This window comes from Triturus cristatus, chromosome 4_2 (genome assembly GCF_964204655.1).
Source record: "Triturus cristatus chromosome 4_2, aTriCri1.1, whole genome shotgun sequence".
Classification (NCBI taxonomy): Eukaryota; Metazoa; Chordata; class Amphibia; order Caudata; family Salamandridae; genus Triturus; species Triturus cristatus.
Window position 1 is genome coordinate 807,515,682 of NC_140586.1, and position 16,861 is coordinate 807,532,542.

At 45.6% G+C, this 16,861-nt stretch overlaps 1 protein-coding gene across 2 annotated transcripts in view; it reads right to left on the minus strand.

Annotated features, from left to right (window-relative positions):
* TSPAN1 (tetraspanin 1) overlaps positions 1–16,861 on the minus strand; it is a 346,494-nt gene that overhangs the window by 56,827 nt on the left and 272,806 nt on the right. For both annotated transcript variants that reach the window (XM_085602757.1, XM_085602756.1), the window contains exons 3-4: positions 3,921–4,127; positions 2,701–2,775 (exon numbers count right to left, since the gene is read on the minus strand). In XM_085602757.1, the coding sequence (XP_085458883.1) occupies positions 2,701–2,775; positions 3,921–4,127 (282 nt within the window). The remainder of the gene's footprint in view (positions 1–2,700; positions 2,776–3,920; positions 4,128–16,861) is intronic.

The following is a 16,861-nucleotide window of genomic DNA, read 5'->3' on the forward strand; positions in this document are numbered from 1 at the left end:
TTACCGAAAAGTAAAAGGACCAATATGGATTTTCTCGTGATAGCATAGGATGAGGTATATCTGAGTGACTGAGGCATTTTTATAACACACTCTACCGGACTGGGTCTCTTGGCATTGGGTCTCCTGACCTAAACCATATGTAACCTAATCAATTTCAGAAGAGCGGTAATACAGGATACACATTAGAGGACCCACAGAACTTGCACAAGACGCTCTGCCTGCACAGGTACCGCTGCAGTCCACTGGATCCTGTGAGGCCAAACGCAGCTAGAACCCTGCAAAGATGCAACAGATTGGATGACAAATGGCATGTGTGGATGTGTTTCGGTATTTGGTGCGCAGGTTCTAACCGTAGACTTGTATTTCTGTTGCCACAGTTTATCTAACAGAAAGCTAAATACAAAAATAAGCGAGTTGATGTCTCTAGTAGGATCCCACAGGCGCTTGTAAAATTACACAGGTCCCTCTGGCTCTCACTTATCCTGAAGGAACCAAGGTAGATTTCAGAAGTTTGGATCAGACTTCAAGGATTACGGATCATGTGCCGTAAGAACTCCATTCCATATGCTTTAGGCTGCGAGAGGGGCCTCTGAGAGAGAGCGTGCACATACTCCATCCAGTATTCTGGCCCACTATATAGCTGGCAGATCTTTAGGTAAACCGCATGTGGCAGCTTTAGAACAGATTTTAACTCCATGTCCTCGCAGTTTCCTTGTTTCCTCCCAAGGTGCACCCTTAAGTTGTGCCAGCGTCCTGTGCTTGTATTGACCGGACCGTGGAAATGGCACTTTGTTTTCTTTACCAAAAGTCCATTCTAGCACCTGCAATGATCTTGTTTATTTATTTTATGATGTATCGTGCAATTCAAAAGCAGCACTCTACTTAGTGTCTTTAACTATCTAAATGAACCGGTCTCTCTTGTTAGTTAAATAAATGATTCTCCGTATTGGATTTGTTTACTTTTTGTCACTCAGTGTCAATTGACTCTTTTCTTTCCTATTCTGTATCATGTAATGTCTACCTTAGTATGTAAAAAGTAAACACGAGGTACTTTTACCTCTATTGCTGTTTTGCCAAAAATATGGAGAGTATAGAAGCATAATGGCTCGAATAGCCTTCGGGTTCTTTGGCTTTTAATCATATGTCATTTCAACGAGCACTGTTAAAAATCTGTCCTGAAGTGTTTTAGAAGGAGAGACCCAAGTACCCTTCTTGGCTTCCGAAATGCCAGATATTCGTATCTTATCCCATCTGACAATTTTTAGGTGTAGCCTAGATACCGTTTTAGCTGTTACACCAGCCGTGTGTAATAAAAACAATTCACAAATCACACAAAAATATGTAGACTGGCTTTGTGCTAGCATCCACAAGGAGATGATGGACGGAGCACTGAAACTTTTCAGACACTCACCCCCAGTCACAGATCTGGGTTGAATCCATCATGGTTCCTTAGCTCACTTCGCCACCCCAGAACAGACCTTGCTATATGCAAATCAGTTTTGACCCTCTGCCTCATGTGAACAGTCCAGCCCGAACTGCCAAGCCAGTTGTTCCCTGGACCGGAAACAAGCATCCCAGGACACCCATCATCAGCCAGGCTAGCTTGAATCCAGTGGCAAAGTGAGCAAGGGATCCACGTCTGGGCATACCCTGCCAACTTAGGGCGAACAAAGCAAACACAAGGAGATGATGGACGGAGCGCTGAAACTTTTCAGACGCTCACCCCCAGTCACAGATCTGGGTTGAATCCATAATCGTTCTTTAGCTCACTTCGCCACCCCAGTTCGAAGGAGAGACTCAAATAACCTTCTTGGTATTCAAAATGTCATGTTTCATTAGTTTCTGCAAATCTGAAGAAGTTTACAATGTGATCTGACAACATATACATTGATCCACAGTAGATGAGTCCCCAGTGAGGCTAGCTTTAGATTTAATTTATATTGTTCTCGTTGAATACCATTCTTTCACCTCACTGGCCAACGCTTGTTTGGGGATGAAGCTCTAAGCTCCGTCAAGGAGTGTTTGGCAATCATAGGTCACTTTTGAGATACATACTGGTTTCTGTTTCACACTGGATCCAATGTGAAGCTGGTGAGGAATGATGTCGGCAATGGTCCTGCGTCTTTTACAGGGTATTTTTTTAGGTCGGTCATATCCTATGTTTGTTGTGGGTTCTAAATGGAACTTCACTGCCGGGTACCTAGCACCATGCGATCTCCTTCCACTTTTCAGAAAATAGTGCAAGAAATCTGAAGTAGGGGATTACTTTTTTTTTACCAGGGAAGCCGCACCGGACGTCACCACAATCGTAGAACTCACCACGTTTAATAAAAGATGTCAAACAAGGAGAGGAAAATACTATGTATCCACAGTGACCACCGCAGCTTTCTCTCAACCCCAAGACCAATATTTTATTATTTTTTGCAGTTTTGTAGCGCACAAAGAGAGAGAGAGAAACAATCAGAGTTAAGAATACTCTTATGGGTCACAGAACTAATCCGGTCATTGAGAGTGATTATTTTACATCCAGGACACTACACTTCGCAATGTCCCTTGGATGCGTACGCCATGCGTGGACATGCTCAGCAAGTCAAAGGCTCACACAGGCTTCCAGTTTCCTAGATCGCTTGAATAATCTTAGCTACCAATACCATGATAAGCGATCAAGGCAACAGTTGTTGAACACAGTCCAAGACTTACCATAGAAGAGTAGACAAACGCAACAACTGCACCAGCAACTTCAGCGATGAAGATCAGGAGAATGAGCGTGAAGAACTGAAAGAGGCGAAACAACGAATGAATACGGACACTTACTGGGACAGAATGGAGATACTATCTTCATTTTGCCAACAATAATACTCATTGTCCTTGTATTTTTCTATGCATAATTATCAATGTTTAATATCTATCTTGATTATATTGAAAAACACATTCTTTTCCAGTTCCTGTTTATTGGAACTACAGAGGTATGTAAAGTTTGTTTCATTTGAGGCGTAAGATTCCACCTCTGTAATTAAAGGGAAAAAAATGAAAAGCAGTTAATTCCCACTACAAAAGGTGTTAACATTTGTTAACGCCCTTGGCATAACACAATTATGACTCATTAGCATGTTAGGACCATCCGAGACAACCAGAAGGCTTAGAGTGCTTGCCTCTGTAGGACATTAGTCAAAGGTCGAAAAGTGCGGAGCAGGAACCGTAACGAGGCAGGGGGTCTATACTGGATGAGACAAGGGAAGCCATTGCCAACAGCGTTTTTGTCAAAATGCTGTAACTACTTTTTATTCCTTTGAATTATCATGTACTTTTGTCTTCAGATCCAGGTTAGAGGAGTATGGTAGACAATTAATAGTGGTTAATGCCCTGAGGCGAGAACATTAACAGTTGATAATATCCTGAACAGAAGAAACATCACTTAAGTGTGTTCTGCAGGGAGCGTGTTCTCGGTTAGAGCAGTTAATCTACTGAATGATGTGACAGAAGGTATTTAAAATACACTCTTTACCAATAGACCACTGAACTTTGGAGGCCCTTTCCACAATTTTGGAGGAAAGAACACATGGGTCATGTGGCACTCTTCCACTTGAACAGTTCAAACGTTTACATAAATGAAGGGATGGGGCCTAATTCCAAAAACTTCTAATGTTATGACGGACACCAAGAAACAAACGCTTCTCCGGGTGAAAACCCCAGATAATTGGCTTTGGAAGGGGCTGGTGAACTGTCGGGAGTATGTTATTTCCTCCTCTATATTGGTGAATTGCAGGCCATGGAGAGATGCATTGTGGGATGAACAATGTATTTAAATGAGGATTTTTGAGGTTTCTTTGGGTTTTTCTGCAGCATTACTAGTCAATTTGGACTGATACCCCCCTCCATACATCAGATGTTCTCACAACAAACAGCAGAACAGAGTTTACCGTAATGAGGAGGCACTTGCTCTCCTTCTGGGCTCCGCAGCATCCCAGGAACCCGAGCAGAACCAGGACGGCACCGATGGCGATGAGGAAGTAGCCCACGTTCACGAACTGGCTCAAGTCACTGGCAAACGCGCCAAATATATTGAGGAAGGATTTGGAGTCCACCGTGACCCAGATGCCAACTCCAAGCAGGGTTCCTCCACCGAGCTAGACAAATAAGAAAGGAAGACCTGTTAGGGCGATGATTAGATTCTACACATTTCATTTCCGCAGCATTCAAATCTTGGGCGTGGTGGAACAACAACCTTTGCAGGGTCAGCGCATTTCAGACTTGGCAAGATCAATGTAGAAAGACCACAACTTTAAAAGAACACATCTCTTCGGAATGCAGAAATCAGAGTTGAAAATCATATGCTCGCCCCGCAGTCCTGGAGAAAAGAAATCTACTTTATCAGGGATATCTTGGAGAAGTGAAACTTTACTGCAAACAGAGCTGCCCTGCAACCATCTGCCCAGCCTCGGCTGTATCAATTCACAGAACATTTACTATTTTGTACCCACTGGGGTGACATCTTCAGAAACACAGATACTTATGCAAATATACTCGGCAGACACAGACGTCACGAGCATCCCTGCATTTCATTAAGAGGGCGGGAGTACAAGAAAGAGGTGATAAACATGCGACAGGTGATGTATGAGTGGGGAAACAATGCAATCTAAGAGGACTGAAGAAGGGAGACAGTAAAATGTAAGTAACAAGAGACCAAAGGCCAGCACGGTGCGATTAACACCGTGCTTAGAAGGAACCAATGGGGAATCCGCTGCTGTGGGGACAACCAAAAGGAGATGGGTGGAGCGCTTGAATTCATCTCAGCCACTGGTAACTGCCCGGAGCTGCCATCTATGTGCAAAGCGGCTCGCCCTGCTCTCCTAAGAACAGAGATACCTGAAGGTCTGTGCCATCACTGGAGGAAGGAGGTGGGCGAAAGGGGGAGAGAGGTGAGGCGACCTTACTCCAGGTCATCACGGATCCACCTTTCTCCTACAAATTAATAATTTCAGGAGTTTTAATCTAGCGAGTCCAATGCAAGCACAAGACTGCAACAGTCAAAATGCACCAGGCTGTCACACAAAGACTGGAGCCAGCTTCTGTAGTGACCTGAGGGAGGGGTCAGCCGTAGGGTCCTCAAGACGGGAGCGGAGGAAAAGCTGCATCGGTTTCAGCCTTGCTGGGCCTCCTCTATCTGGGCCAGATTCAGTCATATGGCATGGGTTGAAATGAAACAGAGAGTAGCCCAGAGTAATTACCAGTGGTTGAAATTATTAACTCTACCTCTCACCTTTTCTTTAGTGATAAGTAAGACTCGCTTGCTACAGAGAGAACACAGCCGAAACTCTGCTGCAGAGCCGTTAAATAAAAAATCTACTACTTATCACTCACTCACAGCGCCCCAGCGTATTCAAGTTGTAAAGGGAGTACCGTGGTCACTCATTGCCACCGAGGCCCCTGCAGAGTCACTTTATAAGGGGAGGGAAGTGATTAGTAAAGTCCCACAACCCAAGGGAGTAGCCAGAAAATTAAGTATCCCCCACTTTGAAATAAAAGCTCTGATGACACAAAACAAGCAAGGCAAGTGAGCCAACCCCTGCCTAGAACAGATCCATCTGTCTCTTCCATTCAAGCATCTATCTATTCATCCATTCAACCTTCCATCCTCCCTCTTATTTCACCTTTCCATCCTAAATGCATTCATTTTTTTATCCATCATTCAATCTTTTTCCATTCCATATCAATTATCCATTCTGTCATCCATCCATCCCTCCCTTTACTATGCCATCCTTTGACCTGTCCATGCACTGATCCCTTCAGTCACTCAACCTATCCATCTACTCTGCTATCCTTTCACCTGTCCGCCCACCTATCCATTCACTCGTGCATCCATCCATTCGCCCATTCACTCATTCTTTCACCCATCCGTCCACTCTGCCACCCTTTCACCTGTCCACCCACCTATCCATTCACTCATGCAGCCATCCATCCACTTTTTCTTTCACCCATGAATCCATCCATCCATCCACTTATTCTTTCACCCGTCTATTCACCTATCCATTCACTCATTTGTTCACCCATCCATCCACTCTGCCACCCTTTCAATTGTCTATCCACCTATCCATTTACTCATCCTTTCACCCATTCATATATCTATCCATCCATCCTTTTACTTTGCCTTCCTTTCACCTGTCTGTCCACCTATCAATTTACTCATTCTTTCACCCATTTATCGATCCAGCCATCCCTTTACTCTGCCACCCTTTCACCGGTCTATCCATTCACTCATTTTCACCCATCCCCCCAAAAATTCATCCTCTCACTCACCCATCCACCCACTCATCCTTCCCTGCTTCCATTCAGTATTCCTTCCTTCTTTCACTTTTCTATTTATCCTTCTTTTGTTCTTCCTGACTCCTGCTCGCCCTTATACTGATGCTGTAGTCCTTCATAGTGTTAATTATGAGTTTTTTTCTGCCGAGCTGCGGACAGAAGAGGTTCATAAAGAGCCCCACCCCTGCTGTAGCTGCCAAATAGGGGGGTTCAGACGGCCCAAACTCTGAATTTGCAGTTCCTTAGTGGAGTTCTGTGGTCACTTGTTAACCCAGTGCCCCACCATATTCAAGTTTTTAAGGAGGTACTATTGTCACACAATAATCCTGATCACCCAGCATATTGCGCTCCTTTGAGGAGTACTGCGGTCACTCATTGCCCCAGAGCCCCTGCATATTCAGCTACTTATATAAGGATTGTGGTCGCTCATTGCCCCAACACATTCATGTTCTTAGAGGGGGACTGGGGTCCCTCTTTTTACCAACACATCTGCATTTGCAGATCTTAAGGGGGTGCTCAGTATCATTCATTGCCCCGGCGCGCCCCGTATTTTCAAATTCTAAGGGAAATACTGTGGTCACTCATTGCCCCTGTACCCCCTGCATATTCAGGTTCTTAGTAAAGTACTGAGGTCACTCATTACCCTATGGCGCACTGCATTGTCAGGTCCTAAGGGAAGTACTTGGGCCACTTATTGCCTCAGCGCCTACTCTGTTCCTTTTTTAAAGTACCCTGTACACTCATTACCCCTGCAAGTTCAGGTCCTAAGGGAGTACTCGGGTCACTCACTGCCCTAGGTCCTATTCAGGTCTTTAGAGAAGTACTGTGGTTACTCACTGCCCCAGCTCCCCTGTATGTTCAGGTCATAAGGGAGTACTCGGGCCACTCATTGCCCTACGGCCTATTCAGGTCCTTAGTTCAGTAGTTTGGTTACTCACTGCTCCAGCTTCCCTGCAAGTTCAGATCCTAAGGGAGTACTCAGGTGACTCACTGCCCTAGGGCCTATTCAGGTCCTTAGAGAAGTACTTTGGTTACTCACAGCCACAGCTCCCTTGCATATTCAGGTCCAGCACGAGTACTCGGGTCACTCATTGTCTCAGGGCCTATTCAGGTCCTTAGTTAAGTACTATGGTTACTCACTGCCCCAGCTCCACTGCATGTTCAGGTCCTAAGGGGGTACTCTGTTCACTCATTGCCCCAGGGGCTATTCAGGTCCTTAGTCAAGTAATGTGGTTCACTCATTACCGCATATTTAGGTCTTTAGTGAATAACAGTGGTCACACATTACCCCAGTGCTTCCTACATATCCAGGTCCCTGGGGGACTACTGTGGCGGTTCATTCCGCCAACGCCCCCTACATAGTCAGATCTTTAGTGAAGTACCGGGGTTGCTCATTGCCCCGGCACCTTCTACATATGCAGGTTCTAAAGGAAATATTGGGGGCGCTCACTGCCCCAGCCACGCTGCATATTTAGGTCATTAATCGAGTATTGTGGCCACCGAATGCTCCAGCGCACACTGCGTAGTCCTGAGAGACGTACTGGGGCCTCTCATTGCTCAGCCAGAGATGGGCTTGAAGGCCTGGGCCCATCAGCTTACTCGCACACGGCACACTCCCTGTACTAGCGTCTTTTCCACACTAGCAGTACAACGCTCTCATACAGGAAGGACGGGTTGTCACACTGAACTCCCCACAGACATCCTTCACACAAACTTCAAATATTTTGTAGTTTTGTGACAAAACTTAATGTGTTGGATCTTGTCTTGAAAACCCTTTCATCCCAAATATTTGGAACGTGAGTTATTATACACTATTATTTTTACAATCGTTTGCGAATGGTGGGGGTGTGGGAGGGCGATCCCTGCTAGAAGTCCTCTCTCTTCCAAGGTTTTGATAGCTCACGTTTCTCCCCTCTGTGCCTCTGCGGGTGTTTGAGTGTCCTACAATTGTGGGCCCATGACGTCAGCGACGCAGACGAACGGTGTGGTTTGGTTGCCCGGGAAAGCGGCGCGCACGGCTCCTTTAACTAAGGTGTGGTAGAGGATGCAAACAAGACGACAAAACCCAACAGGTGCGGCCTTCCGGCGGCTGCACACACCAGCGCGCGCAAACACAGCGTCGAGAAAAACGAAAGACAAACAGACGAGTCGAGCTCGTGATCCTCAGAGGTCGGTTGTAAGGAGAAATGTTTTATCAACACAGGTGGCAGGGGAGCGAGATAAACCAGTACATACACATGGGGGATGAAGGGCTTCACTCACTGCCTGCTGGTTTAATCGAAGTCAGTATTAATTAAGTCAAATAATATAATCAGGGCTGGTTACGGACCTCGGAGTTTGGAAAACAAAAGACTACCTAACACTTCGTCATGCGGCCATTAACTAGAAGGTGTAAAGTTCACACATTGTGTGGGCAGCTGCATCGACTGTGAGGCTTCACGTGTTTGCAGAGCACGGGACTGCAGCTGCACCCCAGGTGCACCCCGGCCCATAGCAGAGGGCGAGGACTGCCTACTCCTCAGCATGAGCTGGGAGATGTTGGCAGCTGAGATTCTAGTGGGAAAGGGATCTATGGACTTTCTCTGGATACAATCATAACAAGGTTCTTTGTCATTGCATAGTAGGAAGGACGTGCATGTGGTGTGCATGTTGTGTGTGCACTTTGAACAGAGACTTCTGCAAGGTCGTATTTCATGCAGCACAGGAAGGTGGTTTCGATATCAGGCAGAGGCCAGTCTGGCTTCCCAGTTTATGGCGATGCCTCGTGCACACTAACCCAGTAGAGGTTCTACCCGTGTAAAATGCAATCAGTTTGCTTCCATTTGCTATCAAAGATGTCTGAGGAGCCTCCGGTCCGCTGTGTCTTGAGTGGGGAGCCCTGATCCCCAATCTTATGTCTGAGGAGCCTCCGGTCCGCTGTGTCTTGAGTGGGGAGCCCTGATCCCCAATCTTATGTCTGAGGAGCCTCCGATCCGCTGTGTCTTGAGTGAGGGAGCCCTGATCCCCTATCTTGCGGCCTCCCTGTTTTGTGATCTTCGATGAGCCATCTCTAAATCACAGGGACCCAATGAAAGTAATTCGCATTGTTTTACCCTTGAATAAACATTGTGTCATATAGAGCACACAGTTACCAAATGGACCTTTTACGATTTGCTGTGAGCATAAGGCCTAAAACAGGGCTACTGATGGAGTGAGATCAAAGTTGGTCGCGTCACTTTGGAAACGGACATGATTTAAGAAGTCCATATAATACATAGTCGTTGGATTGAACCCATAAAAACAGACACAGAATTCCATAGGGAATTAGTTAGAAGTGCCAATGTCGGCGCTCCCAGTCGCATCCCAAATCCCAGTCGCTGTACAGCAGTGCTTTGCCCATGGCACCCACCGCTAACTCGTCGAAGAAGGCAGGGGGAGGCGTATAAAGTGGGTTTACCTCAAATGAAGGTAGGCTGCAGTAAGAATACACATACATACATAAAGTGCTCTAAACGTTTGTCACTGGCCAACAGGTAGCCGTGGAAGTGTCAAGGAACTAGAACCGTGCGCAACAGTGCGGTCTCATAACAGGTGATTTGAAGAGTTTCCTGGAATAGTTCTTCCAGCCTTATCTTCCTTTGAAAATTACCACGATCAAAGTCCGCCCCTCGCTTGATTGTCCGGTGTCACAATTTTTAAACTGCCACTTAGACTGGATCGCCCTTGTTTCCCAACAGTGCACAAAGTTTGTTAAATCCTGCCCAGCCCCATTAGGCCAGTGAGATGCATTCTTCTGGACGCCTCTGAGAAAGCTCTGCTGAACAGGGCCTCTTGTTGGTGTTTCTCACAAGGATGGATTCATGCCAAAGACTGGAGAATGTTTTAAGAAAACAAGGGTACCCCAATATGCAAACCTGGGGTGATACAATGTAGAAGGATACAATGGTTCTTAATGGCCTACGAAGGTCCAGGGCAGAGCAAGGCCCTTAAGAGGGCAGATTATTTACTATAGGTACAAAGACTCATAGGGGAGAGTGATAATTAATATAGAGAAGGGGACAAGGAAGTCAGAGTATAACACTTATTTATTATACATAGGATGAATTCAAGTGCTCACATATTCAGTGACAACAAGCGTGACGTGAGGGTGAGGGTGAACTTTAAAAGAGAACATCGCATTGGCAACAGTTGTGAACCACTTTTTTGTTAAATTAGTATAAAGGGTTCAGGTTGCGAAGGTCGACGACGTTTCGAACTCAATGATTCGAGTTCATCTTCAGGACAAATGTGAGCATATGAATTTTAGCATATGGAAGGGTTAATCACTGAGGGTGTAGTCAATAAAATTGCGTTCCATCGGTGGTGTCACCACTTCAAAGAGGGCCTCGTGGGAGGTCGAAGGCTTGATAAAGCCCGCTATGTCCAAAACCGTCAGTTAGGAGGGAGCGAGGGTGTTCAGGTGCCGGGAATTGAATTCATTTAAGAACGGCACATAAACCAATCAATGGGAGTCTGAGGATGGGGTGGAGCGGGTCCTGTTCGCGTGCTACTACGCGCTGCTTCTGGCTATTTTAATTTTATTGACTACACCCTCAGTGATTAACCCTTCCATATGCTAAAATTCATATGCTCACATTTGTCCTGAAGATGAACTCGAATCATTGAGTTCGAAACGTCGTCGACCTTCGCAACCTGAACCCTTTATACTAATTTAACAAAAAAGTGGTTCACAACTGTTGCCAATGCGATGTTCTCTTTTAAAGTTCACCCTCACCCTCACGTCACGCTTGTTGTCACTGAATATGTGAGCACTTGAATTCATCCTATGTATAATAAATAAGTGTTAAGACTGGAGAAAGCCCACCTCTACAACAACTCAGTTATTCTCACCCAGTCTCACGGATTCGCTCAGTCATACCCTTTCTGTTTCACTTAATAGCACTCAGACTCGCTCATTCCGACTCAAGCTCATTCAGACACACTCAGTCTGACTCAATCAGTTTCACTCAGTCTCACTCATTCTCTGACTCAGTAACACTCCCTTTCATTCTCCCTCACTCATTCTCAATTATACTCATTCTTATCACTCATTGTCCTCACTTTGACTTACCCCTTCACTGGCACTCTCACTTTTACTCACACACTATCACGGACACACACTCACACATACATACATACATACATACACAGTATTTAATAGCATTTTGTACTCCTCTTGTTGCCTGTGCATGTCCCATTTGGACACCTGCTGCTTCTTTCAGCTTCGCACACTAGAAACTAAAACCTCACATCCGCGCAGTCACAGATTCGAGGTTTTAATTTCTTCTCATTTTATCCCAACCCCTGATGAGTTTGGAGAAGGTGGGGTGACAGACTGATTGACATGCAGCCCCAGGCACTGCAGGGCATAAGCCTGCAACAGTCGTGGCTAACTTTAGCTGTGATGTGTCACAGATTCTGAGGCACTGAGCAGTGCCAGGGACCTGAGGCAAGAAGTGCCAGGGGCCCGAGGCGAGAAGTGCCAGGGGCCTGAGGCGAGAAGTGCCAGGGGCCCGAGGCGAGGAGTGCCAGGGGCCCGAGGCGAGGAGTGCCAGGGGCCCCGAGTGCCAGGGGCCCAGGGTGAGGAGTGCCAGGAGCCCGAAGCCAGGACTGCCAGGGGCCCAGACTGCTAGGGGTCCGAGGCCAAGACTGGGGGGTTCAGCCTTCCAGAGCGGTCTTCGGCTGCTGCTGATAGCATTTTCTTTTTATACTGCGAGCGAATAAATGGTTATTATTCACTTTTGGTATAACAAGGGGCGGGGCCTAGCCCTGGAGCCCTAATGGGGAAACTGCCACTGATCTACTCTGAGTCGCTGCTCAAAGTACCCAAGGAACAATACTGCCCTCAAGTGACGTACTGACTGGGAGCCAGGACAGTCCACACAGGTACCTCCAACTCTCAGGGCTGCTTTCCTGCCAACCCAGGCTGTACATTGGTGGGAATAAAGAAGGGACAGGCCAAGCACCAGCACGGGATATCCAGGTGCTGTCAAATGCTGCTGGAGTGGCACAGCAGCTAGCCCAGCACACCACGTGAAGGGTTTTTCTCCCTCATAGCTGTACCGCACTGGATCTGGCCAGCGAGAGAGGAAGCTATTGGACAGACCTGCTCCTGCCCTGGCTCGACAGGCTCAGATGACAACTTTAAGTCTCTGCCCAAATTCTCACCATCCAAAACATTCACCTTCTACAGTCGAGGTGCCCTCCGTGGGCAGCCCACACACGGCTGTCCATGCTGTTTTGGTGGACAGTGGAAGTGCCATGGACAAGGAACGAGGGGCAGCATCAACCCTCCAAAGAGCGTAGGTCACGGCAGGCAGAATTTTATACTTTTTTTTCTTCTGTGTGAAGATGTCCTTTCCCTACAGCCGCCATAATCTTGTACAAGACACTTCTTCGCTTCAGTATGAAAGCCAATATGTCCTTCCTAATGGCCTAGAGCCTAACGGGTAGAGCGGTCAACCTCAAAGCTGGGAAATTGGGTTCGAGTTTAGGCAGGGATGCTCAACATCCTGCGATTCTGGGCAAATCACTTAATCTCCTCGTGCCTAATAAAATGAATGTGTTCGTCTGTAACGTAACTGGTGTTCATGTAAAATGCTCTGATACCTTTAGGTCGAGTTTGCGCTATATAAACCCCGCCCGCCAAAAAATTGAATACATTTAAGGACACTGCACGAATTACCTATATATATATATATATATATATATATATATATATATATATATATATATATATATATATATATTACCTACTTGCGGTCGCCAGTAGGTAGTTATAGTTAGGACCACGTTTCCATAGGAAATCCGCAACATTCTATTTTGAATAACTTTTGCGCCGGTCGACGAATCCTTGCGAATTTTTCAAAATAGGTGGGGCGCTACGCTCCGCTCCTACCCTGAAAGTCTCGGGGGGATTCGTCAAGCAGGGGCTGAGATAAAAGGGGGGTCCCAAAACGCGTTTTTCCCATGCATTTTTCCATAGGACCTTTAGAGACAGCTACAGCCCGAACGGCTGAACAGAGTTCCTTGAAATTTGGCAGAGAGGTAGTCCTCAGGTCAAGGAAGTGCCTTTTGTAGGTTTGGTGTAAATCTGTTCAGTAGATTCTGAGAAAATAGCCTTTAAATCAATATATATATCTGAGCCAGCTTACGGTGCGCTTACCGTACGCGTACGGTGGCGTGCGTGAGCGCGATTCTGATTGGCCCTTAGATCTTAGTAAACATTTGAATCGGTCGAAACCAGGAAGCGGCGGCCGCCATTTTCTCTCTCGCACTCTGAGGGGGGAGCTGATAAACAAATGCCAAAAACATATAAAGGGGCTGTTTAGACAGCGCCCATGCACATAACCATGTTAGTTGAGTCTTCAAAGATCCCCCAAGGCAAAAAACGGTAATTTTTTATTTTTCGAAAATTTCGCCGATTACGCTTACCGTACAAAATTTTTACAAAAAAAAATCCACACTCTCTCCACCCCGTGTGCAAATGGTGTCCGAAGGCCACCATTTGTGCATGGCATATAAGAGCACAGCATTTCCCCCAAAAATTTCAACAGATTACCTATCACAAGGAAGCGCATAATATGTCCTCCATGTGCGCACGGTGCGCGAAGCGCATCGTGCGTACATGGCTCATCTAGCGTAACGTGGGCACGCGGTGCGCATAGCGCACCGCGTGCCCACCGTGCGTGCACGGCACTAACTGCGTAAAGTGGGCACGGTTTACTGCGTAAAGTGCGTGCACGGCACTAACTGCGTACAGTGAACACGCGGTGCGCTTTGCGCACCGCGTGTTCACTGTGCGCGCACGGTGCGCGAAGCGCACCGTGCGCGCACGGAACGAACTGCGTTAAGTGGGCGCGCACGCCACGAATGGCGTAAAGTAACTTAGCATTTAAAAAACCGTACAAATTCACTGAAAAAACCATAGGTTTCACACACGTTATAGTTAGGAATTAGCATTTAAAAAACCTTGCAAATTCACTGAAAAAACCATAGGTTTCACACATGTTATAGTTAGCGGAAATTTTACTGATAAAAAACCAATGAAATTCCCCCGTTATAGTTAGTGCAGGAAACTATAACTAACGCGACCGCAATCTTCTGCTGATGACATATGGGTCTTTATGAAAAAAAAATATTTGTAATATATGTATAGCTAAAAATTTATGGAAGAAGACATGGGCAAATAAGTGTCTAAATACAGTATTAGCATCAGCAGAGGATTGCGGTCGCGTTAGTTATAGTTTCCTGCACTAACTATAACGGGGGAATTTCATTGGTTTTTTATCAGTAAAATTTCCGCTAACTATAACGTGTGAAACCTATGGTTTTTTCAGTGAATATATATATATATATATATATATATACACACACACATACATACACACACACACATTAATCCAAAACAGGCTCCAGCATGCTTGAGTAAACAAATATGCAAGTTTATTTTCGGCTCTGGTAATGCGTTTCGACCATCTTATAGTCGAGTCAGACTTTCTATAGGAAAGGCATTTTTGGTTGCTTGGTAACTTTGGTGCTGCTCGACGAATCTGCACAAAACTTTCCAAAAAGAGTTCATCCACTTTAGCTCCTACATGGAAAGTTTTACACAGAGTCAAAAAACAATGCTTAACCACATTTGGCAGAAACTCGGAACTTAACTCAGAAAGCATGTTTTTCATTACTTGATGTAAATCAGTTTAGTAGTTTGAGAAAATACCATTTAAAAAGGTGCATCGGGTGAGAAAGAAGGTTTTTGGACGGAAAATCGTTTCCAAAATATTGTCTGGAAAATATTTAGTGCCATAAATATCGAGCAAAACTATTGGGAAGGTAAGTTTCTATGGTTAAGCAAAGTTTTACTATACTTAACTCTACACATATGCCCCATGACAATATATATCTTCAAGGTACCTAGATGTGGAATAAAGAATAGTAATATTTGCACTTACCTTCTTGATACTCTAGTCCGTGATATTTTTGACACCATATTAGCTTGTCAGTTAGTTCACCAGCGTTCTACGGCAGATTCACCAGTGTTCTAATGAACAGCTAGAGCGCTAACATTCTATATTTATGACAAAAGTGTGACACACTTGGCATTCAACTTAAAACATTTCCTACAGAGGATACTGCAGTAAATTAATAAAGGAATATGCTACTTACCAGTATGCATCTGTTCTTGGCATGTAGAGCTGCAGAGTCACACACTGAGGATAAGATCGCCATCTGGTGTTGGGCTCGGATGATTGCAGGTTGTTGTCGTCTTCGGAAGAAGCCTTTGGTCACGAGGTTGGTGACTCCTCCCCTGGACAACAGTGCGCATGGGCATCCACTCCATCGTCAGATTGTTTTTTCGCCATGAAGGGAAAAGATGGAGTGTATAGGAATGAAAGAAAGGATGTCCATGTGTAATGTCTAAGTAAGACAGATGCTGGAACAGATACAGGTCCCGGGGAGGCGGGCGGGCGTGTGTGACTCTGCAGCTCTACATGCCAAGAACAGATGCATACTGGTAAGTAGCATATTCCGTTCGAGGCATATGAGCTGCAGATCACACACTGAGGATAGATTGTATAGCAGTGCTTCCCCTTAGCGGTGGTCGCCTGTATCCGTTGCAGCAGTTTGAAATAAAGTTTTTAGGACAGCCTGGCCCACTGAGGCCTGTTGTTTGGCTTGCACATCAACACAGTAGTGTTTAGTGAAGGTATGCGTGGTAGACCACGTGGCTGCCTTGCAAATGTCTAAGGGAATGTTACCTAAGAAGGCCATAGAAGCCCCTATTTTACGCGTGGTGCGCGCCCTAGGGGGAACTGTAAGTGTACGTTTAGCCTTTTGGTAGCATATTTGGATGCATTTAACTATCCACCGGGCTATACCGGATTTGGAGATGGGATTGTCTTTATGTGGTGGTGCGAAAGCAACAAAGAGTTGTTTTGTCTTTCGAAAAGGTTTCGTTCTGTCGATGTAATAAAGCAAGGCTCTTTTGACATCTAAGGTGTGTAGTGCCCTTTCAGCTACGGAGTCTGGGTTTGGGAAAAAGAATGGTAGCTCTACTGATTGGTTAAGGTGGAAAGGGGAAATCACTTTTGGGAGAAATTTAGGGTTTGTCCTAAGAACCACTTTGTTACGGTGTAGTTGTAAGAAAGGTTCCTCTAGTTCAAGGGCTTGTATTTCACTTACTCTTCGTAGGGAAGTGATTGCGATAAGGAAAGCTACCTTCCATGTTAGGAATTGTAATTCACATTTGTGCATAGGTTCAAATGGGGGACCCATAAGTCTTGTTAGAACCACATTGAAATTCCACACTGGGGAAGGTGGTAATCTTGGGGGAAGAATTCTTTTGAGACCTTCCATAAACGCTTTGATGGCTGGTACCTTAAAAAGGGACAGGTGTTGCCTATTTTGCAAGTAGGCTGCTAAGGCTGCTAGGTGTAAACGTATAGAGGAATACGCTAGATTGCATCTTTGCAAGTGTAGTAGATAGCAAATGATGTTTTGGATGGAAGCATCCAATGGATGTATGTCATTATTAGCG